The sequence below is a fragment of the Electrophorus electricus genome, chromosome 15, assembly GCF_013358815.1.
Source record: "Electrophorus electricus isolate fEleEle1 chromosome 15, fEleEle1.pri, whole genome shotgun sequence".
Classification (NCBI taxonomy): domain Eukaryota; kingdom Metazoa; phylum Chordata; class Actinopteri; order Gymnotiformes; family Gymnotidae; genus Electrophorus; species Electrophorus electricus.
Genome location: NC_049549.1, coordinates 1,281,197 through 1,302,850, shown reverse-complemented (window position 1 = coordinate 1,302,850; position 21,654 = coordinate 1,281,197). Strand labels below are relative to the sequence as shown.

Genomic DNA, 21,654 nt, shown 5'->3' with positions numbered 1-21,654 from the left:
TCGAGTTTGGCCTTTGTGATCCATCCAGAGTTTGCTCCAGTCCTCATCTGATTGGTGCTGTTGCTCTAAGACTCATCTGATTGGTGCTGATGCTCCGAGACTCATCTGATTGGTGCTGTTGCTCTGAGACCTTAAATATCACCCGAGGACAAATAAATGGGTCATTTGCATGATGACTTTTTATGGAGGATGGCATGTTTGATTTCAAAGAGCACGAAGCAGACTCTATAAAAATCAAAGCTAAATCTGAGAAGTTTAGTTGTGGAAAGGAGTTAAACACTTTCTTTAGTAGTTGTCCTATTGAGCAAAAATTGTTTACAGAGAACACAGGCAAAGAATTGATTTTTGGGTCTCAGACGAGGTGGATGAATTTAAACACTGAACTGCTTTCAAGGCATTCCAGGGATTATGTCATCAGACACTCTTCCCTAGAAAACCCCAATTAAATTTCTTTTCGCTTGCCTCGCTCATGGTGTCAGATGGTTCTTGTTGTGTGTTGTGACACAGTGACAGAATTTAAGATCATTGCAGATGTGTCCACCTTCCCATCACTTTGCCCACGCAAAGATTGTGGCTGCTGTGCTCACAATTGCCCTGCAGTACACAGATCCGTGTGCACGGGTGTCCGTGTCTGGCCTGGCCTGACACCTTTAGGGCTGAAGCGGTCCTACCCGCACAATGCTGGCTGCCGGACTACACATCAAACCTCTGGGCTGTAGTGAAATCCTGCAGCTACCCTGGCCCTTATGTGGATCGCCTACCCCTGTTTTTCAGCATCTGCCTTCCAGGATAGTTAGAGAAGCGAACGCTAGGGAGCCGAGGCCTTTGTGGCAGGGGCTGGCTTTCTCATTAGACTCTGCCTGCACACATGTTTTATACTACCATGCTGAGCATTGGACAATAACTTGGGAACAGTGCCTCTTTACCCAGCCGTCAGCATTTATTGCTCCAATGTCGTCAGACCTGGAGCCCTTCATCTGGTTTGAGACTGTGGTCCAAAAGACACTTACTCTACTAGTTTGAAGCTCTACAATAAATCGGGATAAATGAGAGAGCAAGGGTATTTTGGACATAGTAAAGCACAACAATATTGTCCTAGGCAGTAAAGAATATTGAAAATGATGGCTATCAAAGTAATTGTTTTGCTAATCACCTCCGTTTTGTCCTAAGGGCCTGGGAAACCAAATGTTTCCTACATGCATAAATGACACGCATGTTTTGACACACACAAAGTTTTGATTTATTAGCAGTAGGTGCAGCTGTTGGAAAACCCTGTGCTCCATATGGGTTGAGAAGATGTTGGACGTGATGCATCCCTTAGATATGCTCGTAGGTCCTGTTAGAGCGGCACTCGGTGAACTCCGTGCCGGGCTCCTCTGCTCTCCGCTGCCAGACGTTTCCAATCAGCGCACCATAGCTGGAGCTGTGTGAGCCAGTGTCGCACTCAAAGGCCCCAGCTGCACATGTAATACACCCCCCCACCCCCCATGATGCCAACCACTGAACCAACCATGAATGCTGTTGTTGATTTTGTGAGTGTTTATGGGTCTTGTAGTACCACAGGAGTGAACACGCACCATGGCCTCCCCAAAGGTATTTTATATTTCTCTCCTGAAGGCTTTACCTGTCCCCGTGTATCCCCTTTCCTTCTCTAGACTCACATCCTCTGCGGAAGAACATGTCTCCTCTGACGTGGTATTACTAACTGCAGAATACTGCTTTCCAGAGGGCCCTGCCTGGCAGGTTGCAAAAAGGTCAGGGTGTGTAAATCAAAGGGCCAGGCGAGGTTAAACGAATGGTCAGTGGCCGTGGTGATGTACACCAGCTGGACTGCTGGGTGCAGGGAGTGAGAGGCGCTCGCCGGTCTCCAACATGGTCCGTTTGGACTAAAGATAATACACGTGGCTTCCTCTGTGGTTTCCAGCCTTCTGCCGCCGAGGCATGACTCTGCAGTAAGGACTGAACGAAAGGGCTAATGGAATCAGGCCAAAGTCATAACTTGGCTGAGGGCGACCACTTCTGTTGCTGTCTATATTGGCCTTTATATACTTTCTGCTTTTATGGTGCTTTACTACTTCACACTTCTGCCAGACTTTTGTCTTTCCCTCACTTACCCTTTTTAAGTTGACGAAACTTGGAAAGCGTTGAACTTGCAAGCAGATTTCAATCGTTCTTGCACTGGAGCTTTTAAACGTGACCTCTGGTGTTGGTGTTAGAGGTGCTGGCGGGGCAGCAGTGGATAGTTGCTAACGGAACGGAGACGTGCTGAATGAAAGGGCAAGACAGCTGTTGCTTCGGCCAGCTGTAGTCCCTTCTCCCCTTTTGGCTGAATGGTAACAGTGCTGGAATGGAGGTCTTTGTTTGGGATTGTTTAGATCTTCTTGTTTTTTCTGTCAGCTTTTTGGCACCCTTAAGTGAAGACGAAGGACTAATGATAAGAGGCCAGCGTCCTTGCATTTTCTGAGATGGTAAAAGTGTGCAGATTCTCTGACTTCTCTGGCTTGGTGGGGTCAGGGTTAGAAGGTTAAAAATGACCAGTAGATGTTACTGGGGCTGTGCTTTTAAGTAAATAGCGTTGGCCTGTTTTTGCTTTACTAACGTCAGACTTCATCAAGGCAGATATTGTAGCACTTGCAAAGCTAATGTTTTCTTTTTTCCTTTCAACTGGCCCCTTTCTATAATTAGGGACCACGTGTGCTTTGTCATCTTGGCCATAAGGTCAACCGCATGACCCAAGGTAGGAGCAAGGAGGAAAAGCTGAAAACATTGTCCCTATTAATCACCCCGCATTCTGGTGTGACCCAAACGGTCCATAACTTGAAACGATGCTATAAAGCCAACATCCTGAGTCCACATGCCTGCTAGCACTCGCCTTAGTCGTCAGGTTCATTATAATGGTTGCTCTTGTATTACTTTGCAGGTTTACAAATAGGGGGAAGACGTTCCTTTGATCTGAGAGCCTCCCCCCCCATGTCTATATGGGAACCATGAGTACATATGTGTAAGTCTTCATAGGCTTTGTAGGTACCACTGCTGTTCTGGTACACTGGTGCTCTCGTGCTACTAAGCGACAGAAAATCTCATTTAAGAACATCATCAGAAAATTGGGTTAATTCTATCTGAGGCAGATTAACATGGGGAAATCCAGCCACTGCATTATGAAAGCGGTGAATGAATCATTTCAGGGACACTTACCAAATCAAAGCGTGCCTTTCTAAAGGAAGTACTGGCTTTACGGCCTCTGTTTTCCTTTTGCCGGTTACTGTGACCAAATTAACCTAAATTAAGCACCTTTGAGCTGGGCGAAGCGCTAATATAATCAGCCTATGACTGCAGTAAGCTATTCTTACAGCTTTGGCAGCAGTAGGAGAGCAGGTTTTTTTTTTCCCAAAATTCGGGACTCCCTTGGAAAACACTTTGATCAGGCTGTCTGCATGGGGATGCTTTGAAAGAAGACCAGGACTCGTCTCTCAGTAGTATATATTTTAACAAGGTATAAAATGCAAGAATAAAATGTATTTTGGCCGTAGAACAGTAAGTGCCTAGCTCCGCCTGATGCAGGGCAAGTCAAGCATGCCCTGCTGTGGTCTGCTATGTCCATTAGCTAAAGGGGCAGGTCTCTGGGGTCAGGGCAACAGGGGCTCAAGTCCCCGCTCCAGGGGTAAGTGCTGGGGCTACTGCCTCTGAGCTCCAGATAAAACAAATCCATCTTTGCATTTTCACCATAATGTTGACATTTTAACTACTTTATGATAATTACTTTATTGGTGTGACCAAAGGAGCTAAATACGTATCTTGATATTTACATTGCCACGTGTTTATTACTCATGTAATGCATCTTGGAGTGTGTGTGCGTGTGTGTATGTGTGTGTTTGTGTGCGTGTGTGTGTGTGTGTGTGTGTGTGTGTGCTTACTCTTTTATGTGAGTGAGTGTTTCCTTGTGTGTGTATGTGCCTTAGTCGCTGTGATGCTGACAGACTGAAATGAGCGTTGGATTCCCATATGTGCAGGGCAGCCTTCCAGCAGACCCCAATTACAATGCAGTTGAGCCAGAGAGGGTGCAGGCCAGACTGTGTGGAGCCCTCCAGCTCTGCTACCTCACTCACTCACTCTCTCACACACACACACACACACACACACACACACACACACACACACACACACACACACACACACACATACGTACTGTCACCACTACTGGGGAGACAGACCACCACAATCAGGCACACAGCATGCACAGATCTGTCACACCAGCACACACACACGCACACACACACATAACCACTAACAGAGAAAATGTGTGAAAATTATAATTGTCATACTTATTCAGTTGTGTAAGGTGACTCAACTACATGCTGATATGTGCAGCATGTGTCTTAAATAGCGTGTTTGGTGAATTTATCAGTCGCCTGCAAAAAAGATCTCTCCCTGCGACAGCAAATAATGTGTTAAAAAAAGGGAAACAACTCCTCGAGGAGCCACAGGAGGGAGCCTGGTTTGTCTGCGCTGCTCTGATTTCAGGCACAAGTATTGAGAGAGAAAAGCCTTTATTTCTGCTTACTCATCATCCTGTTTCTGCACTGTCCTTGGCAGTAAATAAAATTTAATGATGAATAGTAATGTGCTGAAATGACTCCTCCCTATTGATTGAACATGACACATGATTGTTTCTGATTGCTCGTAATACATCTTGTGGTCTTATGTGGCCATGCAGATGGTGAGACTACCTCCCCAAGAGCCCATGTGTCATCAATTCAGTGTGGGATGAATTATGTTTCATTTCTAAGTGTTAAAGGACGCCTAGTTTGAGTATTAGAAGAAAAATGAGACTTTCTGCTCTTAGACCAAATCCGAGCATCGCAGAGGTGACGTTAATTCTCACCATGGCATGAGCACTCAATCGAAAAGGTCTCCATCTGTATCGCACTCTGTCTTGGCTGGAGCATTGGCTGAGTGCAGTCAGAAAGCACTATGTGCTTTTGTCTTACGCAAACCTAATGAATGGCTAAGCCAAAACTTTAATTTACTTTCTCGGGTAGATTCAAATTATTCAGCAATTTCCTTTGATCAGTAATTTCACCTACAGCAGAAAACTTAGTTCATTCTTATTTTTGCAATACATTCCAGAATACTGTTTTAACTTTAGCTGTTAAAGGTTTTTTTGTTTGTTTGGGTTTTTTTTGCTAAGGACCTATTCTCTCATACTACTTTAAAAGGTAGAGATTGAAAGAGTGAAGATCATTCAACAAGCGTATGTAAATATTTAATCTCCTGTCTTGAGAAGTGTTTCTAACACTTTCACTAGCACACTGGAACTAACCCTGGAATCATTTGAAAAGTTGAACCTCACATATTGAACAGCTCGGTCATCATAGGGTTGTGAGTCTACAAGCTATAATTTCATGGATGAGAAATCACTAATTTCCAGTACAAGGGAGTTTACAGCAGCCAGGAGTGCACTCTTTGCGGTTGGCCAATTCACATTTTAGTACTATAATTGTAAGTATATTATGATTGGCATGTCTATATTGAGTTAATATTCCTCGTGCTTTGATGACTCCATGCGGATTTGATATTTTGTGTCAAAGCAGTCCACAGTGAAGCATTCTTGGAGGAGAATATTCTGTTTTTTTTCTTGGTAGCAGAACTCTCTTTTTTCGGTCTTGGTTTCTCTCTGCACATAATAGCAGGTAGAAGAGGACATTCCTCATGTTAACACCCCAGAAGGAATGACTACGCAGGGAGCACTCAATATTGTAAAGGAACTCTCGGACTCTTGATATCAGGGCTCTGGCCCTGCCTGGGAGCGTGTGTCAACATTCAGTCAGGCCCTGCCGTCTTTCGGAACACCCGCTAGGCTCGCCTTCAGATGTACCACGGGGTACCGTTTCAGGCCAGGCACGGAGAAGCAGCCTTGGCCGACAGCAGAGGACCCGTCCTCATTTAATGAGGCTGGACAGACAGGGCAGTACAGGCCTCTGCTGTCATTTTCCTGGACTTGTACAGTGGGCTTGTGGTTTCTGTTCCACTTTTTTAGACGGATGAGGTGTTGACTTATTAGGTGAGAATAATGTATAGGAATGCGTATGTGAATGGTGTGTTGTGCACTGAGTGGTTAGGAACTGAGTGTAACGTATGGAACGCTTCTCGAGCGTTCCCGACTCGCTCTTAACAAAAAAAAACCGACCGTCCGAAAATGTACTTTGATTTCCATTGTCCTCCACCCAGAGTTAGCCTTCGTTTCTCACGCTGATATCTTCTTCTTCTGTGCTTTTAGGTTTTTTAAGGAGCGGTTGAAATGAAGAACGTGTTGACAGGAGCAGGAAGAACAGTGATGGACCGAACGCATCGAGGCAGGACATGGGACCGGAGGCTGCTTGTGCTCCTCTGTGTGGCTCTTGAAGCCTTTGCGGCTCACTCGTCCATGGCGTCGGGAACGCTGGAGCTCCAGCTGGATGAAGAGCAGCCGGCTGGTACGGTGGTCGGAGACGTCAGCGCTGGACTGCCACCGGGCATCACGGCGTCTCTCTACTTCATTTCTGACCACGAGGGCACAGGTGTTAGCACGGACCTGGACATTGATGAGAGTACGGGTATCATAAAGACAGCAAAGGTCTTGGATCGGGAAGTACAGGACCGCTACAATTTCATAGCGGTCACGATGACCGGTGTGACAGTGGAGGTGACCATTTTAGTCAATGACATAAATGATCATGCCCCGATGTTCCCCCGAAAACGGGCAACTTTCAAAATCCCTGAGCAGACAGCCATTGGCACCAAATTTCCCCTTGAGCCAGCCTTGGATGCTGACAAGGGCCAGCTGACAACTCAAGGTTACATCATAACAGATGGGAACATGGGGCAGGCATTTCTTCTGGAAACCAGGAGGGGATCCAATCAGGTTCTTTATCTGGACCTTGTTGTCAATGCCATTTTGGACAGGGAGAAAAGATCTTCCTACACTCTCCTCTTAGAGGCGTTTGATGGAGGCTCTCCCAAGAAGACCGGCCAGATGACCCTAGACGTGATGGTGCAGGACATCAATGACAATGCCCCAGTGTTTAACCAGAGCCGTTACCACACCACCATCTCTGAGAATCTGCAGCCAGGTAACAGCTTACTGCAGGTGTTTGCTTCTGACGCTGATGAGGGCGATAACGGCTTGGTGCACTATGAGATCAACCGGAGGCAGAGTGACCCTGATCACTATTTTGTCATCGATTCTCGAACCGGGGTGATAACTCTCAACAAGCCCTTGGACTACGAGATGAGAAGAGTTCACGAACTGGTGGTCCAGGCTAAGGACAATGCCACACACCCTGAAGTCACCAATACCTTTGTAACCATTCACGTGCGAGACTACAATGACAACCAGCCCACCATGACCATCATCTTCCTCAGTGAAGATGGCTCGCCGCGCATATCTGAAGGAGCGCAGCCCGGGCAGTATGTGGCACGGATCTCCGTCACAGACCCAGATTACGGTGAATACTCTAATGTCAATGTGTCCTTGGAGGGTGGAGATGGAAAATTTGCCCTAACCACTAAAGACAACATCATCTACCTCATTTGTGTAGATGACATTCTAGATCGTGAAGAACAGGACCACTATGAGCTAAGGGTTATGGCCACAGACTCTGGTACCCCTCCATTACACGCTGAGTCTTCTTTTACCATTCAGGTGACAGATGTCAATGACAACCCACCTTTGTTTGACCAACAAGAGTACATTCAGGTCATCCCAGAAGTCATCTTTCCAGGGAGCTTTGTGCTTCAGGTCACAGCACGAGACAAAGACCAGGGTCCCAATGGGGAGGTCCAGTACAGCATTCTGCGGAATCCAGAGACTCACTCTGACTGGTTCAGCATCGATGCCATCACTGGCATCATCACTACACTTACCCAGCTGGATTATGAGATGGACACCTCTCCTCGTGCGATCGTGGTAGCTACAGACAAAGGCAGACCCCCTCTGTCTTCCACCGCTGTGGTCAAAGTCATCCTACAGGATATTAATGACAATGAACCTATCTTTGGAAGCAAGTTCTACAATGCATCCCTTAAGGAGAACACTGCAGCAGGAACCTGCTTCATGGAGGTATGGCTGTTCTGTCTTTATCTTCACAGTGACTGGCTGGTTATTCACTGGGCAAAATGTGTGTAAGGTGATCATGTTTAATCTGTAAGTGTGAACTTTTTGTTATTGATACTGGGCACTTGATTAAGATGACCATACATGAAAGGGCAAGTGTAGACACTCGCATTTGGGGAAAGTCATTTTAGGAAATTGACTTCAGCACTATGGTGAGCCACTGGGCATTGGGGAGAGTTTAGAGGGAACCTCTGTTTAGGTTGGAGCTCATGAGTTATTAGTTACCTGCTGTCCTCTGACTGAAAAGGATTTGCTCTTTATTGGCTGTCCTCATCTTCACCTCACAAAGGTTTCCAGGGTAACAGAGTGCGTACGAGGGAGCTTTATTTTAAAAGCAGCAGGCTCTGCCTTGGAATTAGGCATAGTCAAGATTTTAACAGCACTTACACTGTGTCCCAATCATGAGCAGTTTTGTTTGATGAATGGTTCCTAATTCGACTAAACGGCCTTTAATGTGTTTGTGTGCAAATGTGGCAGAGCACAAAATGGTAAAAAAAAAAAGGGGGGGGGGGGGTGTTGGAGGAGTGGCTGGTATTTGGGCCCACTGTTTTCAGTCCATCATATGCTGAGCAGAAAATCTTTCCCCCTCCTGTTTCCCGCTGACTCTTTTGTATCGTCGGTCAATTTTTCGCCAGCAGTGCAGCATCAAAGGGAAAAACTTTGCAATGCTTATCATGTATTTAAAATGTGTGAACATTCATATAGTTGCCTATTAATTGAAATCACACTCCAGCTTTGTCTGTGGTGAAGCCGAACTGGCGGGGGATGAGGCTCACAGCTTTAAGCCAACATCGGGTCCAGCAGACGGGAACTTGGCCCCCGGGTCTTCCCTGGGGAGAGGGAGGAGTGTGTGTGGAGCTGGTTCTGAACTGACTGACTCCTTTTGGCTTTAGAGCTGGAGAAGAAGCTGTGCACGGCGATCCCAGTAGTCTTTTAAGGACCGCCTGCTAAAACAAAATATCATTAAAAAAAATTGGAGCTGATTGCCATACTACTCCAGACATGAAGTAGGAGCTGCTGGCCCAAGAGGAAGGTGGCAGAAGACCTGTCTTTTCACCAGTGTCTTTCGGGGGATAGCAGAGCTTCGTTAGGAAGCCTGTCCCAAACAACCATCACCGGCGTGCTTGCCAAGGCCAAGGTCCAAAGCAAGCCGTCTCTCAGGCTCTGCCATGAGTGGATGCAGTTCGACGGGAGCTGGCATGCAGCTCAAGACCAGTTGGGAGTAAGATGATGCACAGACTGCGCACATCGCTGCCAAATCCACATCCAAGCATCTCAGCAAGGTTCTTGACGACTGAACCAACTCACCCCCCCCCCACCCCCATCTTTGCACAAGAAGTTCCCACCGTCTTTTGTTTCTCTCTCGTTGACTTGAAAGTGAGGTCCAAATAGCAATACAATAGGCTCATTGTCACAACTCATTTAGCATTTAAAATGGGCATGATTTCTCCCTGTCTCTTAATAGCAGAGTGTGATTAGTGGAACAAGAGCCGTTGCCATAGTTTTATTTAAAGATTTTGTCACTTTAGCCTTCCATCAGAGGCTCCATGGATGTAGTGGAACAATTCTATGAAATATATCCTATTTTACCATGAAGATACAGTTTCATTTTATGACAGTACTTCTGACTAGTACCAGTGGTCGTATTCTATCTGGTACTAGTATTCTGTATAATGCAGATTGCAAGAGAAAGGTGGATTGGTAACTATACAACCATTGTAAAACCTCAGAACATTACAAAACAGTGTTACCTGCACAGATACTGATCAGTGTAGTCTCAATACCTGAATATTCCTTTAGGACGTATGTGTTTTTACTAGCATTATTCTTTGATGCTCCTTGGTATAGATGCATCATTAAGTTAGTGATTCACTAATCATGGCTACAGACCCCCAAACCCAGACAATACTTGCATATTGAAGCCGTGGACTGCAAGTCCATGACTGGGGGGAGGAAATGGGAATGGGGGCTCATCCACTCCATGAGGCAAGCTCTCTCCGAGGAAAATGGCTGAAAGAGCCGTCTGTGGTAAAATGCTTGAGAACGGCTGGCGGCTGTTGTGCGTCTTGTGATAGGACACTTCACCAGCCGCTATTCAGCGTGCTCTCCAACTGCGTCCCCTGGCTGTGTCCTGCTTTTGGAGTGATGAGAAGTGGGGGCTCTTTTTTGTTGTTTTTTTCTTCCGCCCTGACCAAATGGTGCAGCTGCATAATTGGTACATTTAGACAAGACTCCGTTTTCTTAACGAGCTGAATAAAGAGAGCTGTGAGCGAGATGGAGTGTGCTTGCTCCACAGGTTTCTGATGCACAATGAGCCAAGAAGGGTTTTTTTTGTGCCATTCAGATTCACTGAGCGCTGTCTACACAATCGCCTGTTAGCACGGGCTTGTTAGTGCTACAATGCGTTTCTAACATTTGCTTTTTCCTTTAAAAGCTTACCATGTGTACTTTTTGTTTCTTTTTTCCTCCTGTGTCTGGTGCCATGATGGATTCTAGATGACGGTTTTCTTCACAGTAGACTACAGTTGCGCTGGGATGTGGTAAAGTGGAGCTACTGCACTGGGGTGTTGCTGGGCTAAGGTCTGCCCAGCTGCGTGACTGGGTCCATAGAGTACACATTATGGCGGCTCCATTGGAAAGATGAGAGAGGCTCCCCAGACAGCTGAAGAGGGGAAATTAATCATGACAAGCTCCTGCCTACAAAGTGGTAGAGACCTGGATTTGAGGGGGCTTCTTCCTCCATCTGGGGGGGAGCCTTGTGTCTCCAGGACCCTTATCTGATTGCACTTCATAACTCATTAGGAGACTATGAGAACGTATCTCCAGCTCAAAGACTCTCGAACAGGGCTGTCATTGCCAGGGGCCCCTCCGATACCTGAGAAGAGGCTGGATGCTCATGAGCCAGAGTGAAGTGTTTTGCTATTGGTATAGTCAGGAGGCCCGGGAGCGACATGTGGGCGTTTATCAGTTTTCCTCGCTGTCCTCAATATGATTCCAGTTCCATCCAATCCTTGGCAAGCCATGTGACACAGTGAACCGTCCTTGAAAAGAGATTACTAACATCACATCCCATTTATCATCTGCACTTGGTGATTACCTCTGTGCATTGAACGATGCACTTGCCATGTTTTCTTTGCTTGAAGACCGTCTTTGTGCTTCATTGCTGTTTTTTTCCAACGGGGTATTCCTGTTCGGGACAATTTGAAGTATTTCACTCATTCCACAGCCTGTGATGTACGTGCAGTTGCTGTGGTGGAGCTGGGCTATGCTACCGTGTCTGACTCTTCTGGGAAAAGTAAGAACCGGGAAAAACGTCCATATCCCTAGAGGGATTTTTATGCAAAAAGAGAGAGATGCAACAATAATATAATTCAACCTTTTAAAAATCGTTTTCTAGTGCTCTGCTACCGCTGGGCTCCTCTTTCTGCCCATTTACGTGGAAGTGAGTTGCTTGTGTGTCTCAGAGTCCCAAAAAATGCCGTTATGTGGCCTCATCCATTGTAGCGTCTGCCCTCAATGGTAATGATTTACCCTGGTACACAGCCTAAAACCAATTGTGTCTAGTCTTGTAATGCTGTAATAAACATCGGGGATCTTGTTGGGATATCAGGTAGCGCTTCCAGGAGGGTGTTTCCTTAAGCACCAGCGCCAGGTGATGTTTCAGATGCTTTTAGTAACTTTGGAATTATCAAATCTATTTAAACCATATTCTGAGAAGCTATCAAGTGATCTCACACACACAGGAATTTATGTGTAGAAACTGTAAATTAAAGGTCAGGTGGGTTCTTTAAGTAGTCTGTTATGAGACAACTATTCAGCGCTTTTCATGAGTTGTTGAAGTAAAAAATGTGTGTTGAAATATGAGTTTTCCATTCTCAAACATTTTTGATATTCCAAGGATCGTTCTTGTTTGCCATTCATTTCATGCTTTACACTTTAAGGCAAAGGCTATTTCTGCTATTTTATTTACATCACTATAGTAACATGACCCTTTAACATTATAATCGCACCTATTTTGATCTAGCAAAGATGGAACTGTGTAGATATTTTTCACAAACTACCAATCTAATTAAGTCATCAAATGCATAGACATGTACTTTGCATTTCAGATGCTTTCTGTTGTTACTCTGAATAAACAAATGTTTCTGATATAATTTTCCCCCCCCCAAAACCGTGGCACAGTATATAACAGCAGGAGGTTGAGGGATGAATGTAAATATCATTGTAAAACATTACGTATTACTAACTACAACTGCCATTCCAGCCACTAGCCAGCCAGGTTTCTTAATCTGTTAATTCCTGCTGAAAATATTTAACCACATCAGCATCCCAGTAACAGGTTTGCATTTATTTTGACTTTATAGTGAAGTCATTGTTGCCTCTATAGTGAAATCACTTTTTTCATATGGTTTATTTAGCCTTCCGACTCTCACCCAGCACTGTAAGATTGGTGAGGACCTAATCCCAGGTCAGGAGTGGAGTGGAAGGCTGTTTACCACATTAGGCCTCAAACACACTACCATATGGCTAGCTTTTCATGGGCAAATGTCCTTGCCTTTATTCAGTATCTGGATAAGATGCTGTGGCCCCACCCCCTTACAGTCCAAAAAGACTGATATCCAGTGACTTAGTCACACTGCTTTAGAGTAGACAAAACGCAATTGGTTTTCAGTCGGTTCAATGCCAGGCAGCTCTAGACGGAGGCAGATGTCTGCATTTTCTCCAGGGTTTCCACTGCAGCCCAAATAAATGTAGCTTGGAAGCAGTCTGTGGCAGACACTTCAAAAAAGCCGGGAGGAGAAACTAGTGCCCAGAGAGCTGAACTGCTTGTTGTTTGTTTGTTGTTTTTTATCTAGATAATATGGAACTTTTGAATGACAAGATATAATCTGACCGAGTTGTAACTGACTTCCGAGTGGCCAGCAACATTCTGAGTTTTTCAGCTCCTCTGGTCTAAACATGTAATGCTGAACGAGATGACACACATAAAAGAATTCTGCCTTGACCAAAATGTAAGTTAGAACCGTGTAATTGTGTGATCATGAATAGTACTGGAGGCAGGCTAAATTACAAATAGGCCATGTCAGCTAGCCAAAATAGGAAATTCACCACATATCATTAAAAAAGGCCATGGGAGCTTCATGAATATTTACAGATTTCCATGTTGAGCAAAAAAAAAAAGAAAATTGTTCATCAAATGGCTCCATGAAGTCTTCAGTTTTGAAAACGATGCGCAGTTAATATTAAGCAAATCAGAGATTTCTGAAATAGGTAAAATTACTGATTTAGACTGGTGTATTTTTTTAATGTACAAACCATGTAGTCAAGGTGACCTTTAGCAAAGTTGTGGGAAAGAGCAGAGCGGTTTGCTGTATTCAGGGTGCAGGCCCACTGCTTGAGTCAAGGCTGTTTTTAGCTCCATGTTTCTCTTTCCTGACACTAATGCCATAGCCCCGGTACCCCCGACTCTGTGGTCTAACTACTATAGCGCTAATACCCCCAGCTCTGTGGTCTAACTACCATAGCTCTGACACCCCCGGTTCTGTGATCTAACTACCATAGCTCTAATACCCCCGGTTCTGTGATCTAACTACCATAGCTCTAATACCCCGGGCTCTGTGGTCTAACTACCATAGTTCTGATACCCCCGGTTCTGTGGTCTAGCACGGTATTTATGTGGAGCAGCCAAATCGCAGTAAAACGATATGTGCTGCTCAATGTGTTAGCAAATCTAATACTTCCTCAGGCACTTCCACTAAAGCCAAGCAGTGGCATAATGTTCAAGTAAATTTAGACGCACATCTGGACAGCTGTGACGGTCCAAGCCGGAGCCACTGCACTTGAGATGGCTGCCGACATTTTTAATTGTGGCCGGGCATCCATCTTTTCCTCAAACAGGAGCTTCTGTCCAAGTGCAGCCGGTGGGAAAAGGCTGGATTTATGGAGGTGCGAGTGAGAATGCTAGCTGTCCTGGTGCTCGTTAGGGGCATATCTAGGGCTCCGTGGTGTAATCAGGCAATGCTGTGGAAAGAGAGAAAGAACTATGCACACTTGGTGGTTTCTCTGCCTGCCAAGTATGCATGGAGCTGCCGACCCACCAATCACATCGCCAGCTGATAAACAGTCTTCAGCAGTTCTCTCTGATTAGGGCAGTTTGCATGCTAAGCAGTCTGGCTGAGGTTGCATAAAAGAACAACAAAAAAATAAATAACATTGCCACTAAGCTAAAAGCTGATTCTTCAGAGATGGGCCATAGAACACGAGGTTCAGTATGAGAAATAAGGAGATAACTTAGTCACTCCTTTCTGCAGTAAGATGAGTACAAAGACCTGAGAAACCTGCCTACATCTCCCACTCTGGTTTGTGCTGAATCCCATTCTGAAAATTCCGAAGGCTGCTAGTACACAATCACTTTAATTCAGAGGAGTGAACAGTTGCGCTTGTGTTTGTGTGTGTGTGTGTGTGTGTGTTTGCGTGTGTGCGTGTCTGGTCTCTCTACCTGAGCCGTGGTGAGTGTGCGCTCCAGCCGCTGGATCTGGGTCTCAGGGAGCTAGGCAGTACTTCCCTCCTGCTTACATCTGGATATGGAAAACGGGTAGGGGTGGAGGTGATTCAGCTGGAGGGCCCACCGATTGCCATCGGACGCTGGGCTCCACGCGCCGGACCATCCGGCGCAGTCGAGCGGAGCCTCTCGGACTCGCTGCCAGGGATCTCTGTAACGGCGAGCATCCGGTGAGAGGTGGGGGTCGGGGGCAGCGGACGTTTTCTGACATCCCCGGAGGGTGCAGCTGGAACTGGCGAGGGCGCGCTCCTCCACTCACACGCTCCCCTGCGCCGGCTGGCCGACGGCTCTCTGTTTTCCCCTCCGCTTTCACTGCGCGTCTTTCTGATGCAGCTGCTGATTTAGGGCGGGTGACATATGGTAGAACTGTACGTAGGAAGTAGAAATGTCCGTACGTGCGCGTGCACAGGTGCACGTGAAAAGATGGTCCCCTCTTACAGGCCGCAGTGCTTGTTACACCTGCTCATTCCCACATGCGTTTGTGGATCAAACTATTGCATCAAGTCCACTCAGTCACTTAATGTGAACTAGTTAGCTTTAAGCAGGGCAGTGCTGACAAGACTGGTAATCTCCTGCTTTGCCTGAGACCATTCACTGCAAATCCACACATCACTGCACTGCTGTCACTGGAGAACTGGACTTAATTAACTGTCAGGAATTTTCAGATTCTAGTAATGTTGGGGAAGCTTCAGCAATGCTGGTGTTTAGGTGCAGAAATAAATAAATAATCAACCCAAAGCCTTGGTGTAATCTGGTTGTGTGTATAGCAATTAAATATTCAAAGGAATTTACACCAAATTGAATATTCATATGTTAAGATTAAGTCTTACAAATCCAGTACTAAAGGTAAAACAGAAATCAGATGAATACACCATAGGTATATTGTACACTTTGTTCCCTAATGGCATGAAAAGGCTTTTTCGAAATTGCCCTTTTGTATTCTTCCATGTATTTTGGCCTGAGTGAATGGTCTCCTCATCCAGACCTCTTTGAGGAATGTATCCCTTGCATGTGCCAGCACTCTCGAGCCCCCAGTTAAGCTCTGGCAGTCACAATAACAAGAAAGCAACAAGGCCGTGCAGTTCAGGCAACAGAAGCCAGGCCCCGAGCCAGGGGTTGTGGTCAGCCTGGCCCCCCCGTTCGTGCTCCGAATCAATTTGCTTATTTGCTTAGCGTTTGTTCAGATAGCCAACTGGGTATGTTATGGTGGCTGAGCAAAACTGGGTTTGACTGGGTTTCATTTAAAATTTACGAGCGCGTTATGGACCTAAATGAGTTGTGTATGTTGTGACGCTCTCTTGGTCAAAGCAAATGGTTAAAATTGAGAGTGCTTGTCCTGGCAGACATTAATACAGCAGAGTACACAGGAGGACATGGATGAAGAGGCACCTCCGTCCGAAGTGTCTTCGGAGGGAGACCTTGTGTTCCTGTCCCAGGGTGCTTTGTGCTTGACCTTGAGTCCCTTTGTTTGCCCTGGGACCTTAGACATTCAGGTAGACTATTCATCTACTCTCTCTCTCTCTCTCTCTCTCTCTCTCTCTCTCTTATTTATATATATATATATATATATATATATATATATATATATATATATATATATATATATATAGAATGTCTTTTTTTGTAGGTTGAGAGACCCCTACCGATCAATATTTCCGTAAAGCCATAAGTAACATCTATCTTTGGCATATTCACACTTTCCTGGAATTTTATTACGATGCCTGTCGGAACCTATAGCAGTAACACTGGTGATTCTGACAGTCTTGGGTGCATTTTAAGGAAAATGTTTTTGGCCATGAAAAATACACGTACAGTCATATTATAAATTACGGCAAAAAAATCTCTCTTGTGGGGCTCTTCATTAGAACATCATAAATAAGCATTTGTGAGAAGATGCCCCAGTTTCATCTCCGGTTCTACTCGAATGCTCCTGTGGGACTCAAACCTTCACCTTCAGGAATGCAGGAACGGGCCGGATTTATTATGGGCAGGATCCTCCCAGCGTGGCTCGCGCGTGATTCGCATTGAGCGGGGGGTGTAGGGGGAGCGGAGTTGCCTAACGTTTGTCCTTCTGAAGCCACGATCCGTCATGCCTCCCTCCCAGCCCATAAATACAGGGGGACATCAAGCTGTCCACCTCGCAGAAGGAGAGGGGTCCTTGTGGATCTTTTTTGCCAAACATGGCTGGAAACTGGAAACTCCATGACCTTCCACACATGCGTGCTTACTAGCTGTTTACCGAGCTGCGATCTGACCCCCCTTTAATGTCGTAGCGGTAAGATTCGGAGGATGTTTCCGGGACAGTTTTAAGACAGATTGTAGAGAAAGCCCACTCAGTGACTACACCTTCGGGGTCTTTATTGGACATCCCGATCTATCAGAGGGACCCGGAGGCAGCAGGGAGGATGACGAAAACCATGGGGCAGGAAGTTTTGACTCGCAGTAATGGGCGTGGTGTTACTAAGGAGAAATGAGGTTCATGCATCTGCTCCCATTTCTGATCCAAGTCGGTGATGGTTTTACGACGGAGTGTCACGGAGTGCGGATGAAAAGTTGTCTCACGCGTTCCCTGCAATACAAGCCTGGGCTCCCAACTGATGATCCATCATCCACCATCCACAGCCAGGGCTGTGTTTCAAAGTGCTCCTTTCCATTTTAAAGCTACCCGATCTTTCACAACTTCCTTCCTGAGCCTGACCCGATCCACCTCGCAAGGTGCCAGACGCCGCAGCTCAGATATTCCGCTCTTGACTCTGTCTCTAACGAGTCTGGTGCAGGGAGAGCGGCTGTGAGGGTAAATCACAGGAAACATTGTGAAATGAGCCACTGTGCGCCGTGCCTGGGTATGTGGGGGGGTGGGGGTGGGGGTGGGGGGGGGTTACTTTTGAATTCTGACCTCGTCTCATGCGCCAACCAACAGGAGAGCAGATGAGATGCGGTGACTGACATGCTGAGCTCGCTGTGAAGTTTCGACTCCAGCGCAGGCGCGCTCACGTTATCAAAGCCTCACACTCCTCACCGAGATGTGATGCAGAGAGCTTGCCAATTTCTTCCATGCATATGACTCAGCACACTTGCCTCTGTGTTATCTCATTACTTTCACACCACATTGATCAGAATACGAAATTGTGTCTGGGCTTTAAATCTGACAAGGATTGTGATTTGAGGAGACAACACCGATCATTCAAAAGTTAATCATCAACGTTTGGTCTTTAAATTAAATCTGAGCGAATGTTGACTGTTCATCATATCTGCTGTACGTGAAACATTATACCTTATACATCCCAGAAACATTATGCATTATACATGAGGTAATACTGTCAAGAATTTTGGGTATTGCTATTCTGAACATATTGACTAATTTCCTATATAATGTTTATTCTTGACCTTGGGTTGTGCTTTAAATTGTTTCTGAAGCCTGTAAAGCTGCACATGAACTTTAGCATCTAAAGCCTAATTTTTAGTTGCTGAGTGAAGAGCATAAAATCGTCAAAAACCTTGTATGTATACGGCGCTGACAGATTTAGTATATACGGTTACGCCCAAGTGTTTTCACACTGCATCTTGGCCCATCGTGACAAATGTTGTACTAATCGAAGTCTCACGAAGACAATTCTAGCTCCCCAAGCTGCTGGGCTAATGCATGTCAGACTCAGTTAATCCAGCGAGTGCCACAAAGAATGTGAGCATGGCGATACCGAGCCGACCACATGCTGCCGCCCTCACTCTGCCAGAACAGCGCAGGGCTGTCTGGGAGCACCAGCACAGGTAAAGTTCGGCGTTTCTCTGAGTCAGCGCGCCATAAATCACATGCGACGTCAACCCGACGCCCTTGTCAGTACTGCTTAGAAACACCTCATTATTTACGAGTCTCTTTTGCTCCTTTTTTTCCACAGTGCGCCGGGTTCAGCATCCCAAATGGATCTGGACCGAGGGAGCGCGCTCCCACGTCGGTCCGTCCTCGTACGCCTTCCCGGACTGCAGGGAGGGGTGAAGCCAGCCCTGGATTAGAGAGCGCTAATAGCTACTACAGTCAACAGATCATTGCAGAACCGTTGCAGAGGCGCATTTCAGGGATGTGTTGCGCTTTTTTTATTTTGCCTATTGCACAGAAACAGTCAACTTTTTTATACTAGGTGGAAAATAGTATTGTTGCTGTCTTTGAGTCTGGGTCTTAATGGGTAAATAGTGGGTAACAAGCGCTCAATTTTCCAATGGAAGCCAGTGGATTTTGAGGTGGGTTTGAGACCCGAAATATCAGAAAGAGAAGAAATATCAGAAGAGCTTTATTTAAAATGACAATTTGAGAATATTTGCCATTGACTGCTGAGTGACTTACTGACACACACACACACACACACACACACACACACACATGTGACGCTCATAGACACAGAGATAGACATTCACATACTTTCTTGGCACCAGCAGCTCCTGGAGTGGCCACTCTAGTAAGAGGAAACAAAAAGAAAAATGGATTGCAAAGAGTCCGGAAGGAAAATGCAAGAGATGAGAAAAAGGGCCAGGAAGGAACTGTGAGCAGCACACCGGGGAGAGGGGCCCGCCCTGCCTAGAGGGCCCCATGCCTGAATGCCCCTCTCAGTGAGGGATGGAGAGAGAGAGAGAGAGAGAGAGAGAGAGAGAGAGCGAGAGAGGGAGCGAGAGAAGGCCGGCGCAAAGTACGTTTCTCAGCTGCGCTGGGACGCACAGGACGGCGTGGGGCAGGGGCGAAGATGGTGTGTATGGTGTGTATTTACTGTGCGTGTGGTGTGTATTTACTGAGATAACGTCATTTGTGTTTGGGACTCTTCCTATTGTTGTCAGATTGCACCTCTGCCTCAGTTATCAGACCTCTTCCTGTCTGATAGGGCAACAGAAACCCCTAACTTGGACATTCTCATTGTGTCTCTGGCCAGACATCACACTGCAGCACTCTAAAACAGATCCTGATTGATGAGTCCAGTGTCCCCAGAAACACAGTTCAGCGTAACAAATATGAAATGACATTTGCGAGGTCTTCATCGCAGCCCCTGCGGCTCAGAGGGCCTGGTGTGTTTATCCAGCGGCTGTGATATATGCAGAGCTGCCAGTCGTGACGGGGCTCGGGGGCCACCGGGAAGCGCCCTCGCGGAGAGCCGCTCTGATGCGCTCGTCTTCCCCCATCACTCCCTCTCTCAACTCTTTCACTGCTTCCTTTGTTTCTGGTCCGTGTCTGGCTGAGGAGACTTCCTCCGCCTGGCGGGTCTGTCTCCCCGTGGCCCTGATAAGTGATCTGGGCGGCCTAGTGAATCGCCAGCATGACCCTATTGAATTCGCTATCCGTTTTCCGCCAGACGGACGATCGGAGAAGGGCTATCGGGGTAGAAAGCGCCCGGCGACAGGATCCCACACCTACGCAACATGCCCTATTGACCCTGCCGGCAGCCAAGAGTAGTTCGCTGAACCCGATGGCACGGTGCTGGACGGCATTGAGGCAAAAAGGAAATTCAGGAGAGACCCCCAACCCATGAGCGCATAGACGCTGCTTGAGTACAAGTTATGAATTCACAACCTTACTGGCTGGGTGTGTGTTTGGGTGTGGGGATTGTGGGCGGTTGGGGGTGCCATTCAAAGATTGGCCGGGGCCCCACAAACACAGAGGAGTTTTGGCACGGTACGGGCCGAGGCCCAGTGACAGCCAGAAACCTGCGGCCGCCAGGATCTGCTTGCAGTCGACTTCTTAATTAACTTTGTAGATCGACCGGTCTGAAATTAATAGGATAAGCTGGGGCGATTGGCTCATATGCTGCCTCGCTGCTCGCCAGGGTCTTGAATTTGTGCCTAAGCTCCCGATGACGCGTCTCCGGGTGGCCCAGCTTTCGTTTCCCTGGTCCAAATCAGACAGAGAAGTACATCCTACCTTGAGCTTGTGTATCAGCAAGCACGTTGATCATTTGAGTCGAGTGTTTGCGTTGGACGGGAGTCCTTCAAAGAAGAGAAGCTAAGGAGTCGGCCATCCATCAGACCCACCGCTTTTACTCTGTGGAAAATAAGAAATACTCTCATCAGGTACTTAAATGTACACATCGCATGATGTTATTGAGGATGGATGACGTTCGTGTAATGCCATCCAAATAGACTTGGAGATCTGCGTGTTTGTGAAAGCTTTTATTGGCTCGAGCTGGTATATCTTCAGTGATCCCATCAGGATTACCGTGGTGGCATCTCAAGAGTCTCTCACAACCGTTCGGTGCCTCTTCAGATGCGACGAGAAGCGACATAACGGGAGTGATACGAGCAAACCCCCTTCTCGTGTACAAGCCTCCTCACGGTCCGCAGACTTTCTGGAGAGCTTGCAGCTGCCGCCATGCACCTGTGACTTGCTGATGTCATGAATCCTCATATCAGAAAGTGTATAACATGGAAGCGCCGGGCCAGGTTGGACTTTTACAGCCCTGGGAAAGCCTCCAAGCACTCCCTCGTGGCTTCATTAGCATTGGAGTCCCTTGTTGTCCGGACAGTGGGGTTTTTTCTCCCAGCTCTTCCCATGAGCACGTTCTGGAGAACACCTCAGGCTTGCCCTTAGCGGTCTGCGCTTTGACCCCGGTTACCGCGGCGGCAGCCCATTATTCCCCTTTCTGCTCTGCCATGTTCGTTTTCTTTTTTTCCCTGTGGCACGGTTCACCACCCAGCGAGCCTCCTTAAAGGCGGCCGGTGGTGCAACAGGGGTAGAGGAGATTTTGGTGTCGAGTCCAAATAAGGACTACGCCGTGTGACGGCCGTCAGGAGGAGCTCGGCGGAAAGAGCTGCTCCTTTCGAAGGATAACACAGAGATTAGCGCTAACCGCGGGGGCAGCGTATCCAGTACCAAGCACTATAAGTCTTTCCTAATTGCTTCAGTTACTTAGTAACTCACAGTGGTCCTTATTTTAAGATAAACACAAACATATGTTAGAGGAGT

General features: G+C 46.7%; 1 protein-coding gene across 1 annotated transcript in view; it reads left to right on the top strand.

The window, feature by feature from the left end:
- dchs1a (dachsous cadherin-related 1a) overlaps positions 1–21,654 on the top strand; it is an 86,737-nt gene that overhangs the window by 1,770 nt on the left and 63,313 nt on the right. Inside the window, exon 2 of the mRNA XM_027017956.2 lies at positions 6,278–8,098. Within this exon, the coding sequence (XP_026873757.2) occupies positions 6,299–8,098 (1,800 nt within the window). The 5' untranslated portion in view covers positions 6,278–6,298. The remainder of the gene's footprint in view (positions 1–6,277; positions 8,099–21,654) is intronic.